Genomic DNA, 15,000 nt, shown 5'->3' on the forward strand with positions numbered 1-15,000 from the left:
TAAAAGTACACCGAAAATTTGTGAAATTTCAGTAGTTCATTAATCAGATACATATACATGCATACCCATACCACTGTTACCACTGCTACCACTGTTACCACTGTTACCACTGTTACCACTGCTACCACTGTTACCACTGCTACCACTGTTACCACTGTTACCACTGTTACCACTGTTACCACTGTTACCACTGCTACCACTGTTACCACTGTTACCACTGTTACCACTGTTACCACTGTTACCACTGTTACCACTGTTACCACTGCTACCACTGTTACCACTGTTACCACTGTTACCACTGTTACCACTGTTACCACTGTTACCACTGCTACCACTGCTACCACTGTTACCACTGTTACCACTGTTACCACTGTTACCACTGTTACCACTGTTACCACTGCTACCACTGTTACCACTGTTACCACTGTTACCACTGTTACCACTGTTACCACTGTTACCAAGTAATGCCACGTGTACTTCAAAGCGTGACCCGGATAGAAGCATTGCTCGAATAGAAGCCGATTTTTCGAAGCGCACGCTGACACAGAAGCACAAATTGAATAGAAACCGCGCTTCTTTTCGAGCCAACGAGTTGCAGCTGGAGACACCATACAACTAGGGACGGAGTACAGGTGAATATATCCGTACTCCAAAGTTGCGGGCTCTTTGGTCTACCGGCCATCATTTGGGCTAGTTTTAGTGGAAATGTTACTACTCTTTTGTTACTTTATTGGCAATAGTGACATCACATGCTGTGTCTATGGCCTCCCCCCCCCCCCCCATCCAAATGTATGTGATTCGGAGTTGCGGACATTTCAAAGTCACGGACAGTGCCGCCCGGTCCCGGACCGCCCGGACACACGAGATGTGTGTGTCACAGTATAAGAATGGACTCGGATGGAGAGCCAAGGAAAAAATATAATTTATAGAAAAGGAAAAGAACCAAGTAACTATACTCATAAAAAGGACACACTTCAGGCTCTTTACGAACATCTTGAAAGTGTTTGGTTTCACAAGTATACTTTCAAGCCTTCTCATCAGGTGAAATACAGGCAAGGGAAAAGGAACAGGAACAGTGGATTAAGTACAGTAAGGAGGTGGTAAAACAGCGCAAAGAAGAAGATAGCTAAAGTAAACAGTGAAAATGCGTGACCTATACACATAGCATTACATATCACGCTTATTGAGTTTTCTCGCACTTGCACCTTTGTGCCATTATTGCTATGTGTATACCGTATTTTACCGGTTGTAAGTCGACCTCGGTTATAAGTCGACCCCCCCCCCCCCCCTATCTGGAGGTCTCAATTCTGCGTTTTAAAGTTTTCACCCAAAGAAGCACTGCTAACCACCTCCTGCTACTAACACATCAACACATCATGTAAACATTCCTTATTGGAGGATATAACGTCCCAATCTTTGAAAAAGGCCAATAAACTGGCAAAAATGTATAAACATGGCGCACTCGTGCATGCAGTGCAGGTCATTTTTTGTAAGATACTGATAGTTCCCGGTTATAAGTCGAATCCCGGTTGTAAGTCGACCCCCACCCTTTCTCCTTCAATTTTAAGTCGTAAAAGGTCGACTTACAACCGGAAAAATACGGTAGGTCACGCATTTTCGCTGTTTAAAGGGGAAGTTAAGGCAAAAATTAAAATTTCACCAGTTGTAGTCTTCGGGGTGCTGAGTCGAATGGTCGTGGTCCGAGGAAGCTGAGACGCTCCCTTCCTACTTGAATCCCAATCGAACTCGCGCACTTCCACCGAAACTGGGTGACTGCGCCCTACTAGATGGGGATTTGTATGCAAAATGTCACTAAAAGCGCCATTTCGTTCTTATAAAAGCACGGATGACCGCGATTGGCCCATATGTTGTAGTCTTTTGGACGCTGAGTCGACTGGTTTTGGTCCGAAAAGGCTGCGATGCAGCGTTCCTCCTTTATTCCCAATCGAACATGGTTGAACAAGCGGTCACGTGCTCCTGCGTACACCAGTCAGCTGGTCACCGTGCCTGCAGGGTACAACTTACTAGCCTGTTTGACCTTTTTTGGGTGCAGACCTGTCACTCGAGTTGAACTCGAGTTGAACCTTGGTGTGAAAGTTGTCACCTGCTGGCGTGGTGACCAGGTGATTTGGGCACCCAGGACCACGTGACCACTTCTTCAACCATGTTCGATTGGGAATAAAGGAGGAACGCTGCATCGCAGCCTTTTCGGACCAAAACCAGTCGACTCAGCGTCCAAAAGACTACAACATATGGGCCAATCGCGGTCATCCGTGCTTTTATAAGAACGAAATGGCGCTTTTAGTGACATTTTGCATACAAATCCCCATCTAGTAGGGCGCAGTCACCCAGTTTCGGTGGAAGTGCGCGAGTTCGATTGGGATTCAAGTAGGAAGGGAGCGTCTCAGCTTCCTCGGACCAAGACCATTCGACTCAGCACCCCGAAGACTACAACTGGTGAAATTTTAATTTTTGCCTTAACTTCCCCTTTAATTTAGCTATCTTCTTCTTTGCGCTGTTTTACCACCTTCTTACTGTATTTAATCCACTGTTCCTGTTCCTTTTCCCTTGCCTGTATTTCACCTTATGAGAAGGCTTGAAAGTATACTTGTGAAACCAAAAACTTTCAAGATGTTCGTAAAGAGCCTGAAGTGTGTCCTCTTTATGAGTATTATCGCATTTTTGTCTCAGAGGAAACTGTTAACCAAGTAACTGGTGGTGTTATAGGCTACCGGTATTCATATTACGTTACAATACGCGTCACGTTTTGGAATACGACGTACTGGCAGACGTCGTTTTCATGCAGGTGCATTCACACAGGCGCGCACACGGTGCTCGTACAGCTGTGTGTACAGCTTCTCTTGGACACCAACTGCCAGGAGCGACAGAACGAAACTCGGTACAGGGGTCTGGATACGTCGTCTACGTTTTCGTATCAGGGGTACGATTTTCCCGCCACGTTCCGTGTTGTCATGGCTATCCGGACGAAAACGTCACGTACGCCACGTTTTGGGCGTAGTGTGAATGGCCCATTAGTGGACATTATAGCGTAACTTGTAGTTCCTCGGTCCTTTTTCTCTCCTATAGACCAAGTAACTGGTGGCGTTAGAGGACATTATAGCGTAACTTGTAGATCCTTGGTCCTCTTTGCTATGGGTGTATAGGTGATTCTAAGTCACCGGGCTGCTTGCAGGTCTCTGTGGTATGGTTTCAGTGTGCGCACATGGGTAATACGTCACGCTCGATTGAAAGCTGCCCCCCCCCCTTCTTCTTTTTCGACCTTGAAGTGCATTCCAAAAATGTCATGCAATGCAATCTATTCTGAAAATAACAGATGTGATTCTTGATCCCCCCGAGAAAGTGAGACTGCAGACTGGCTTACAACATTTGCTGCCGATTCTGTTGTGTGCACGCGTGTTTGCACGTATGCCGGTGTGGCTGTCTGTGCGAGTTTGTGAATGCGCATCCTGCTCTCTCTCTCTCTCTCCCTCTCCCTCTCCCTCTCCCTCTCCCTCTCCCTCCCTCCCTCCCTCCCTCCCTCCCTCTCTCTCTCTCTCTCTCTCTCTCTCTCTCTCTCTCTCTCTCTCTCTCTCTCTCTCTCTCTCTCTCTCTCTCTCTCTCTCTCTCTCTCTCTCTCTCTCTCTCTCTCTCTCTCTCCCTATACATTGTGCCGGGTACAGATCATCTTCACAGCTGACCATGGAGACATGTTGGGTGACCACTACCATTACAGAAAGGGGTATGTATGACATCGCCATTGACATGTATGACATCATGTATGACATCGCCATTGACACGACATTGTATGCCACGTATGATAACCTGTTATCCACACCATGTGGCACCCTTTGGTCAAGCACCGCTGTGAATGTTTGGGACAGCACTCTCTGCAGTGTGGCCATTGTGCAAGAGCAGTGGTCGTCTTGACAGCAGGGTTCTAGCCAAAGTGTGTGGGGGGGGGGGGGCAGCACCCATACTCTCTTTGCGCCCCTCTCCCTGTGAAAAAGTGCCCCCCCCCCCCCGTGAAAAAGTGCCCCTCCCCCTACTCATTTTCCGATTTTGCGATTTTCCGATTTTCGTTTTGTTCATGCAATTCAACGAAAACGCAGTCGAAAGTCACTATTAGATGGTTCATAAAGGCACATTTGTCTGGGGAGAAGTCGGGGACTCGCCCATACGTTGCATTTAGCGTGGCAAGACAATATTGGATACGTAGTGGAAAAATGGGATACGGGGTAAGTGTTTCCCATGCCCCCCCCCCCCCTACTATTTTGACCTGGCAAGAACTCTGTGACAGGTTTTACTCCATTGCTGGCTCAGTCTCCAAGTCCTATTACAGTCAGACCTCGCTTTTAACCGCACACATCCGTTTTCCACAAAAATATCCAGATGGGCGAGGGAACCGGATAATCGAACACACACACTGTATGCATGGCATATGCTGTAAATCGGTAACCAATGATTTTCTTGCGGATGACGAGGCATCCGGATAAAAGAGGACTGGATAAGCGAGGTCTGACTTTAATTCCAATAATCAACTGTCCATTGCATCCTCTTCTTGTCTTTCCCCAGATACCCGTATGAAGGATCAGCACATGTCCCTTTTATCATCCGATGGCCAAACAAAAACCTCAGCCCTGCCAACGGAGGACCAGTTGTCGCCGATCGTGGTTCCCGTAGCGATAAGGTTGTGGAACTGCGCGACATCTTCCCAACATTTGCCGAGGTGAGTTGACATGATCAGTGTGTGTATGTATATGTGTGTATGTGTGTGTGTGTGTATGTGTGTGTTTGTGTGTGTGTGTGTACCTGTGTGTCTGTACGGGTGTGTATGTGTGTGTGCGCGCACATGTGTTTGTTTGTGTACGTATGTGTGTGTGGGGGGGGGGCATATGTGCGCATGTCTGTACTCATGTGCACATGTGTGTGTGTGTGTGTGTGTGTGTGTGTGTGTGTGTGTGTGTGTGTGTGTGTGTGTGTGTGCGCGCGCGTGTACATGTGCGTGTGTACACGTGCAGGCGAGCGGGCACTCACTGGAAAGTGCCGGCCTGAAAGTGGACGGTGCTAGTGTTCTCGCCTTGCTACGAGCATCACCGGCAAACAGTGATGGCATGGCAACTGCAGCACCATGGCGACAGTGGATTGACATGGAACATGACATCTGCTACAATGTCACTAATCACTGGAACTCTCTAACGGACGGCAAGATGAAGGTGAGATCAATGTTTGTGTGTGTGTGTGTGTGTGTGTGTGTGTGTGTGTGTGTGTGTGTGTGCGTGTGTGTGTGTCTAGCCAGATGGTCGCGAAGTCTCCCCATCCAAGATCAGTGTGGTGCTGACAGTGCTGGCAACTGAAATCCGACCCCTGATTCTCGTACTCGAGTGCAGTACCGATTCTAGCCGTCTCTATTTCATAGTGTTACAATCCCATGCTGGGTCTTTGCAACGTGAGAGCACTTCCAAAGGGCGCATTTCAGTTGCCAGCACTTTAGTAGAGTCATCTTTTCGGACCGTCTTTTCAATCGCTCTCCCCTCTTTGGGGGAGCCACACATGACCAGTTTCTCGCAGTGAGCGAGTACAAAACTCAGTATGTGTGTGTATGTGTAGTGTATGTAATGTATGTCCATCTGTCTGTCTGTGTGACTGACTGTTTGATTCTGTCTGTCTGTTTGTCTGTCTGCCGTATGTTCGTCCATCCGTCCATATGTCTGTCCGTCCGGCCGTCTGTCTGTATGTACGTCCATCTGCTGCTTTGCGAGTACAGTACATCTTCAATGCTTACTCCGCCACTGAACAGCTGTTCAACCTGACCGCCGATTCAGCCGAGTACCACGACCTAGCTGCGGTGGCCGACTATCAGACCGAGCTGAAAACCTGGAGAGAGCGTCTTGTCGATCAGTTCGTGCAGGAGCAGCGCGGTCCCGTCTGGGTGCAGAATGGCCAGCTGATGCGGAGAGTGAAGGGGCAAACCTACTCTCCGAACTATCCCAAGACGTCGACATCACCCGCTGCACGTGTTGTCTGATCGGTGATTCAGTGTTGGTTGTGGTGCCTGCCTGCCAGCCATAGCGGCTGTCTATTGTTATCAGGTACTTACTGACTGTAGCTTTCATTAGGATATTCTTTTTATTAATTTAATGCCGAACCGTGATGGCGGCTGCAGCTAGGGAAGCACGCACAAAATGAATCGTATGTCGTGGCTAGCGCCGCCGGGCATTCCTGAATCAGTGTTTCGACGGTTGGTTTCTCTCTAGCCATGTCCCGTGGTAGGTGTGACCTGATGACCTTGCTGCAGAAATGTGTGCGTCGCGTATCCCACAATAGAAATCTCTGGCAACCGTCCAGTGAGGCTCAGGGGACGTTGTTCTTGTTAGTCTCCTATTCCAGAAGTCTAGATTCTCTAGACTTTCTTACACTGTTACTCTGAATCTGCTTCCCATTAGACAATTGGTGCTCTTTTCGAAAAGTTTCTCCCAGCCGTCATTCGGTTGGGTCAAACTTTTTATTCTATTTTGCCCTGGGGCGGAACAAGAAGATAATCGGACATTGTTATTACTATCTTTTATCTACCAGTACCATGTACCATGTACTGGTAGATAGTATTCTTTATTCTCACACAAAGATTTCCTGATATTGTCACCCATTTGCGGCGTTTAGTTAGATATTTGAACCCCACTTTTTTTTTGGAATGATCAGTATATTTTTCTGGATCAAGAGCGCTGGCGCTGCATTTCCTTATTTGCACCTTCGCCATGCCGATATTCTCTTGCTGCTGCCATGGTTGCATGTTTTTGGAATTATTATTTTTTGAATTTCTATTCTCTCTATTATTTTCTCGGTCTCTCGGCACTGTGAGAATGATACTACTCTCTCGGTACTGCGTCGTAGTGCTTTGACGCACTTGCAATAAATGCATTGGTCTGACGTGATGGATGTGCATGTGTGTAGCTTTTGCCAATTTTGCCAATCTGACAGCATTGAGCCATGTGTAAATCGCTTGTCAGATGGCACTTTGGAGCAAATGCTTCATTCTGGGCCACGTGGTCGTCAAGTATGTATGCTTGTGCCAGTTGTGGCATTGCTGGGTCTTCCTGCCGCTGACATCTGTGCACACATGCATGGAAAATATACGTAAAAACACTAGTTAGAAATCACGTCACCAGAGGCATGCCCTTTTTTCGGCCAGAACATAACTTCCGCTCCAATGTCACAAAGACTTACTCTTTCGATACGTCCAGCATAGAAGCAGCGAAATGCCTGGTTAATTCGGTGGCACGAAATTATAGTTCGGGCGACGAAATTTCGACGAAAAAAGGAAAAGAGACAAACCGACGTGTAGCGACACCAAACTACAGAATTTCGTCGTTCTTGAAGAACTCATAACAGAAAAAGGTGAAAGGCGACTACTGAATCCTCGAGTGTGACGACTAACTCCGAGAAAGCGTGAGACTGGCAAGCACGTACATACATGAAAACGATCGTATGTTGAGAATGCCTTGAGAAAAGTGCCCAAAAAGGGTGCATCTGAAAAATAGAACTCTGTGTTCCGACGTGATTTTTCAAATCTGGCGCATCGACTGTGCATGCATGAGTGGCATGACTCCGCTTGGCCTGTCATGATGGTCCAATCAGTGAGCATCAGAATGATTTGACAAAATACTGTAATTGCTTTTGAAACAAGCTTGCCATTCTGCAAATCCCAACTTGATGATCTGACTTCTGAGAAGCCGATGCCGATATATCTCCCTGCGTGCCTAAGATTGGCAAGGAGTTGTCTCTTCAGGCGTGGAGTCGCCACCCGCTGCAAGCACATCTTGCCCATTATGGCGACGGGCAAATTGAAAAGTGAGAACTTCGACACGATTCTCACAGACGATGTGATGCGAATCGCCGACTTGATACAGTCGGTCAAACGCAGCGACACAGGTGAAGGCCATGAAGTTCGCCTGGTCGGTGGAGCAGTACGCGACTTGCTGATGGACCGAGCACCCAAGGACGTGGATTTGGCAACGACAATGCTACCTGAGGCCATGTTCGACCTGTGTGAATCGAGTGGGTTTCGCACGATCGCCACGGGTCTGAAGCACGGTACGATCACGGTGGTGACGGAGAGAGGTCAGAACGTGGAGATTACGTCACTGCGAGTTGACCAGGAGACGGACGGTCGGCACGCCACGGTGAAGTTCACCACCGATTGGCAGCAGGACGCGGCGCGGCGAGACTTGACCATCAACGCAATGTCACTTTCCCTGGAAGGCACACTCTATGATTACTTCAGCGGCGAGCAGGACATCCTGGATCGGCGCGTGCAGTTCGTCGGTGACCCGGTGAAGCGCATTCGAGAGGACTATCTGCGCATTCTGCGCTACTTTCGTTTCCACGGCCGCATAGCCAAGGACCCACTGGTGCACGACGAGATCACGATCACCGCAATACGCGAGCTGCGCGACGGCCTTAAGCAGGTCTCCGTGGAGCGGGTGTGCTTGGAAATGGCGGCGCTGGTGACGGGACCGAACGCCCCCGGCGAGCTGCACACCATGTACGACGTCGGCGTGGCGGAGAGAATACGCTTGCCGGTGCCCGGTCGCCATGACGAATTTGAACGCGTGTGGCGAGTTCACCATGGATACGGCGGTGGTGACGGCGCTGCGGAAGTTAAGGGCCGAAAGCTGTCGTTTGTCTCGCTCCTCTTGGCGCTGCACGACGAGGAGACGCTGATGGCCGCGTTCGCCGAGCGCTGGAAGCTGTCGCGCGTGCAGCGCGCCCTGATGGTGTTCGTGGCCGACAATCGCAGTCGCCACGGCGACCTGAAGCACTACCAGGACATGCTGACGGACGCACAGGCGGCCAGCAAGGCGCACGTTGAGGAGGTGCTCGCGTACCAGGGACGTACCGACATGGCGAGGGCCATTGCCGACTGGCCTATTCCCGTCATGCCTGTGAATGGAGCGATGCTGAAGAAGCACAATATTAAGAATGGGCCGGCGATGGGCGCATACCTCAGTACGCTGCGCAAACTCTGGCAGAAAAGTAACTTTACGCTGACAGCCGAAGATCTGCTCAGCAATCACCTGCAAAACTGATGATCGCGTGTGCGTGTGTTTGTGTGTGTGTGTGTGTGAGAGAGAGAGAGAGAGAGAGAGAGAGAGAGAGAGAGAGAGAGAGAGAGAGAGAGAGAGAGAGAGAGAGAGAGAGAGAGAGAGAGAGAGAGAGAGAGAGAGAGAGAGAGAGAGAGAGAGAGAGAGAGAGAGAGAGAGAGAGAGAGAGAGAGAGAGAGAGAGAGAGGTGTGTGTGTGTGTTGTGTGTGTTGCTACTTTTGCTGCTAGAAGCTCGCTGTGCGGGCGATTTGCACCACCTCCTGTGGCCATGCCGGAAAGTGCTGCTCTGCTGGAGCTGTCTTTGTTCGTAGATATGTGTGTGTATGTGTTTGTGTGTGTCCGCGCGTGTGTTCGTGTGTATGCTGATGTACGTGTATGTGTGTGTGTTCATGGATGTGCGCAGAGACCATTGTCAAAGCACTTGATACAGAGCCAGCAAGTCGTGGATATATTCCTTCCCGGTAGCCCGTTGATCGGGTGCGTATGTACTCTTACTTTCTATACTATTCAACTCTTTCACGGTTTTACAAGTGAGGATTTTAACTTGTTGAGTTCAGACGTGTTGCGCAAGTTGTTGGTATGAGTGGCAGCGTTTGGAGTAGGGATAATGCCAAGAAAGTCTTTTTCCGCTCATTGGGGCCAAGTGTAGACTTTCTTGCGCATTTTCAAGGAACTTTGAAGTTCCATTGTGGCCTTGTCATTTTCCCAGTACATCTCCAAACCTCCAACTGGCAACACACACAGTACCCGCCTTCACCACGTACAACAATGGGGTTTATGCATAAAACATGGCCGTCACCTTCCTGGGGCTAGGGACAACTTGTCCCATACTAGTACCGTAAAGTACCGTTGATCCCCCCCCCCCCCACGCCATGTCTCTTCCCAGCTGGATTTTCGGCAGGGGGTGGGAATTAGATCAAGGCTGCCAAGTGCAGTACGATGTAGAACAACGTAGAGGATCAGACTCGATGTGCTGGATTGTGTATATTTTTATCCTGGATTGTAAGGCGCACTCGATTATAAGTGGCACCCCCACTTTGAGGTTTGAACCACATTGTTTCAATACATGCATGTAAGTAGGATGTCACTCTCAATTGTAAGTCGCATCCCCTTCTTTACTCTTGAAGTTCAGTGCAAAAAGGTGTAAGACTTATATTTGGGTAAGTACGGTATTTATTTTCGGCCTGGTTATACATGTATTTGGCTGAAATTTTGTTTTGCAAGGTTCAGTGTGACAGTGTATACCGTAAAATCCCGCCAGAGCGTCCCTACCTCCTCTACCCTTCGAGTAGGTCCAGGTGGGGAGGGGCGGATGGGCGAGTCCTACTTACCGCATTCAGTGCTACATGAAAAAGTACCCACCCTACGAAAACTGTTCATGCATCTCGTACACCGACCAAAGGTCAAGAGCCAGGAGTCGTACAGACCCATCAAACTTCATGGTTTGTGCAATCCCTTGTCAAGAGGGTGGGCACTGTTGCGTACTTTTCCAACGGGGTCCGAGCACCCGTCTGCAGTACAGTACGGCATCACAGAGTCATACGACGATACAATCTATCACTTCCCTGACAAGAAGTCAGGGAGGGGCGGATGGGAGAGACGGGGCGCTCTGGCGGCATTTTACGGTACAGGCAGCAGCAATATGGGGCGAAAATTTAATGCGGCCGAAATGTGTTTTAGCCCTGGGAGGCTGGGAGGCCGAAGTTTGAATGGGCCGAAACTTTGTAGAGTAGTTTGTATGAGATTAAATGGGGCGTTGTCCGCCACAGCCACAAGTTTAGACCTACTACAGTCTGACCTCGCTTATCCAGTCTTTTATTCCCCTAGCTATGCAGAAGACGTTACTTCAGTAACGACTGGCGCTAGCCAGGGTCCACACAGCTTTAATTTGGTGTTTGTTTGTGTGTTTGTGTCACGCCTGGCGCTATCCCGTATCTGTCCCGTACCGTACCATCAAACACAGCTGGCCACACACAGCCTGCCGCAATATTCAAATAGGGTTTTCAAACGCTAGATCATAACGTGAAGCAACTTGGAAGAATGAGTATGAATGCGAAGTGTATGGGGGAATGCATGTAGGGCGATAGTGCGGGTTCGAATCCCAGGTAATGCCTAAAAAAATAGGAAAATTGAAAAATTTATAACATACCTATTCTTTTTTTGCCGTCATCAAGACGGTAGATGGTGTCGTATTACCCACGACCGTACCCGTCCCGTACCTCTCCCGTACCGCACCGTACAATCAAAGACGGCTGGCCACAGTGCATATTCAAATAGGGCTTTCAAATACAAGATCATAACGTGAAGCAACTTGGATGAATTAGTATGTATGCGAAGTGTATCGGGGGATGCATGCAGGGCGATAGTGCGGGTTCGAATCCCAGGTTATGTCTAAAAACAAAAAGTAGAAATTTATAAGAATTTAAGAACATCCCTATGCTTTTTTTGTCTAGGTCATCAAGGCAAAAAAGCATAGCGCAGGGCCCTGAGCTTCCAAGCTCTCTCGTTCGGATCCCTCGCCATCCGGAAGAAAAGAAAATCGTTGGTTACCGATTTACCGCATACCGGTATGTCATGCATGTCATACAGCATGTGTGTTCGACTATCCGGTTCCCTCGGCTATCCGGATACCTTTTGGTGGAAAATGGATGTGTGCGGTTATGCGAGGTCTGACTGTACTACGTCTAACAATACAGCGCTATGTACAATGTACGCATAGTGCGCATTGCATCATAAAAATGACGTCAACTTGAACATCTGTCAGGACAGTCACAGCATGCTAGCACCGATACACTGGATCATGCAGGGAGTCGAGACTGGAGTTGCACACTCGGCGAGGGGGGGGGGGGTACCCGGGTGTACCAGGGTGTATAATGACCATCTATTCTTTATTGTCACATACTAATGAGTAATGTCAATGGACCATGTAATGCTGCACCACCTGTAGCGTAGACGACATACATGTACGGGACAGTGACAGGGAGCCGGGAGGTGAGGACGCAGCTTTTGTGGTTTTCACCTGCCATGCCCATGCCCCGCGACCCGTCTAGTAGTACGCCGTGCGGCTCGTCCTCTTGATATATCTTCGTGTTTTCACAGCACTCTTCGTCCGCAGAATCCTTTGGATTTCAGATTCTACGAAGGGTAGTTTTGTTCATTGACATTCACTGATTCAGTCTAGGACTCCTTGTGAGACTGCGGTGACTTCGGACTTCGTCGAGAACGTGATTCGGTGAGCTCTACCGAGGTCGAGAGTGAACAGCCCGCCCGCAATGTCTAGACTATGGTAAACAAGTAAGCCGCGCGAGTAAGTCTCCACTTTTCCCGTGTCGAGTGGCTGAATATATTTGGAACGAAGTAATAGTTAGTTCAAGACGAAGAAACGATCAATCCGAGGCGTCCGCATTTGGAACAAGCGAAGTGAAAAAAATAGAGACGATGCGAGAAGTCGGAAATATCATTTTGGCTTCGCTAAATTTGCCGCATATAGACTTACAGGTTTCAAATAATTTAGATCCCCACATATGGAGTGCATGCATGTAGCTGGTAGGAAGATGCTTATCTGTGGATACGGGTGGCGCGATTCAAAGTTTTCCTTTCTAATAAATCAGTCGTAGGTTAGTTTGCTCCTTTTCAATTTAGGCTCCAACCAAGGCAGCTTAGCTGTCCTCGTCGATCTGTTAGGAGTTGTGCTAGCTTATAAGTAGGGCCCCACGTGCCTACAAGGGTGGACGACTTGAACAGACTTTGTAGTCGGAAACAACGTGAAGTAAAGTGTCTGGCCTACTCGTAGTCTATATCTAGCTCAGTCTCTCACTCTCACTAGCTTCGCCAGTCACACTCACAGACACAAGGCTGCGTCAAGCACCTACCCTGAGAGACGATCGAGTGCTGCCGCTGTCATCTGGTCATCACGGATCCGGCAGGTGGCGACTCTGGTGAGGGCAAGTCACGCCTCACGCCGCCACGGCTAGCAGTGCAGTATCCCCTGCATGCAGGGGGCCTGCCGACCTACAGCGTACAGGCTACATACACCGTACAGCAAGCTACGCTCTGGAGTCTGGTGCAGTGTACTGTGTAGACTGCAGTGCAGACAGAGCTCTTGTCAAGTCAGTTGTTGTCAGGCTCGTACCACTGCACTGGCACCACCATGTACAAGCACCAGAGCTGCAGCTAGCAAGCGAGCGAGGTCAGAGTTGAAATCACTTTTGGCTATTTATTTTGCTTTGTTTTACTGGAGGTGACGTTTGAAACTTACTTTCCAGGGAGCGAACTCGAGCAACGCCCCGCGGGTCGGTATGGTACGACTCGCGACTGCTGTAGCTAGTACTACTACATGTACTAGCCTACAGTCAGACTACATGTAGGTGTCGTACAAAAATTCTCCAATGATTCAATCCTGCTTGGAAGGCATAATCGGGAATGTCATGTTCACTCTTGTGTGAATTGTTTGAACATACATACCGGTAATAATTTATTCTAATGGCATCACGAGATAAAAAGGCTGCACTGAACTCCTAGAAGGCTAGATCCTCTGATCTGTAGCGTAGCGTAGCGTGCCCAACTAGTCCCTACAGAGCACGACAGTAGTCCACCTGTGGAGTTAGCGGTTTTCATTACATTAGTAGCACGTCTTCAGCGCACTAATAATTATTTTGTAATAGTGCAGAAATACTGAAAGACGTCGTAGCCCGGTCTGCTTGTTACGTCTGCTGCACTGCAGATGCATTTGCCGTTACTTGAGCAGTATTTCCCCTAGCTTGCAGTCAGCGTTTTAGTGCTAACAAAAATCATTTCAGGCGAGCGCGCACTGAGTCACTCAGCTCGCTTTTCCTTTTTCCTGCGTGAATTTGAAACACTTGCATTCTGTGTTCATCCCCTAGCTCATGCTGGCAAGTTCGTGAAGACTACTTCGCTCAGCAGCGGCGCTCAACTCCACTCCGTAGATTTTGGCTTCGGGGCACCGCCAGTGAAGCAAGCGCATCAGCTGCTGCTTTGGCTAGCCAGAAAGCTAGCGGTCGCTCTGAGCATCAAACTCGACTACACGCAATTATTGTGGAATTAATTGTTGTGCTCCAGTGGCCTGTGTGTACGGACCAGCTTGTAGCCCCGCGTTGGACGGACAACGTGCGGTGATTGGTGGACAAGCAAGCCTGCTCAGAATACAGCGTGCGCACTTGTATCAGCCTAGTAAAGACATAATTGTCACGGCTCTGTAGTGGGCAGTCTCCATGAGCCAAGTGCAGAACGTCTGCTGCTAGAACTCAGTACTGGTGTCATAGTGGTTGAACGATAAGCTAGCGCACTGCAAGCGTACAACTGTGGGCAGTACAGGCTCTAGACTGCATGTAGCTTTGAGCATAGCATGTCGTAGTTAGAGAACTTGCCTAGTTCTTTGTGTTATCGTTGCCGATCCGATTTCGACGCCGAATATGGACTACGCCAAGCCTCGCGACCGTCCCAAGTTCTTGCAGAGCCGCAGCTGCAGCGTGCTGACTCTGCTGTTGGCTATCATCTTGATCGTGGCTGTGATGACTCCCCTGCCACTGAGCCTGCGTCGCATGGACCTGCCCGTGTACAGCTCCACACAGTACCGGTCTCACGAAGTGCACTGGTACCGCTGCTTCAACCTCCAACGCCAGCCGAGCTTCTACGAGCTGAGCGAGCTGCTCGCTAACTGGTCCCGCTCGCCGGACGCGCTATGCCAGCAGCTACTGAGCCAGTTCCAAGACATGTACCAAGTAGAATCTCGCGTGGGCGCAGTCAACGTCGGCCCAGAGTTCCGCGCCAAGATCAGCGGGTGGCTGAAGCACGACGCCGCGCTGCTGGCCGAACTCAAGCGGCAAGTGGTCTTCTCGATCTTCAACCGCTACACGCACGAGAGCACGCTGTTCAGCAAGCT

At 49.3% G+C, this 15,000-nt stretch overlaps 3 protein-coding genes across 4 annotated transcripts in view; all 3 read left to right on the plus strand.

Moving 5' to 3' along the window:
* Positions 1 to 6,933, plus strand: part of LOC135828850 (arylsulfatase-like) — a 21,157-nt gene extending 14,224 nt beyond the window's left edge. For both annotated transcript variants that reach the window (XM_065341279.1, XM_065341278.1), the window contains exons 9-12: positions 3,681 to 3,739; positions 4,573 to 4,726; positions 5,019 to 5,213; positions 5,765 to 6,933. In XM_065341279.1, the coding sequence (XP_065197351.1) occupies positions 3,681 to 3,739; positions 4,573 to 4,726; positions 5,019 to 5,213; positions 5,765 to 6,025 (669 nt within the window). In that variant the 3' untranslated portion in view covers positions 6,026 to 6,933. The remainder of the gene's footprint in view (positions 1 to 3,680; positions 3,740 to 4,572; positions 4,727 to 5,018; positions 5,214 to 5,764) is intronic.
* A 723-nt stretch (positions 6,934 to 7,656) lies between these two features.
* LOC135828293 (CCA tRNA nucleotidyltransferase 1, mitochondrial-like) lies at positions 7,657 to 9,654 on the plus strand. Its single transcript, XM_065340742.1, has one exon. It carries the CDS (start codon positions 7,731 to 7,733, stop codon positions 9,081 to 9,083), a length of 1,353 nt encoding a protein of 450 aa, XP_065196814.1. The 5' UTR covers positions 7,657 to 7,730; the 3' UTR covers positions 9,084 to 9,654.
* A 3,731-nt stretch (positions 9,655 to 13,385) lies between these two features.
* Positions 13,386 to 15,000, plus strand: part of LOC135828736 (uncharacterized) — a 6,390-nt gene continuing 4,775 nt past the window's right edge. Inside the window, exon 1 of the mRNA XM_065341158.1 lies at positions 13,386 to 15,000. This exon is cut by the window's right edge and continues 270 nt beyond it. Coding sequence (XP_065197230.1) covers positions 14,531 to 15,000 — 470 coding nt within the window. The 5' untranslated portion in view covers positions 13,386 to 14,530.

Source organism: Sycon ciliatum, chromosome 12 (genome assembly GCF_964019385.1).
Source record: "Sycon ciliatum chromosome 12, ocSycCili1.1, whole genome shotgun sequence".
Classification (NCBI taxonomy): Eukaryota; Metazoa; Porifera; class Calcarea; order Leucosolenida; family Sycettidae; genus Sycon; species Sycon ciliatum.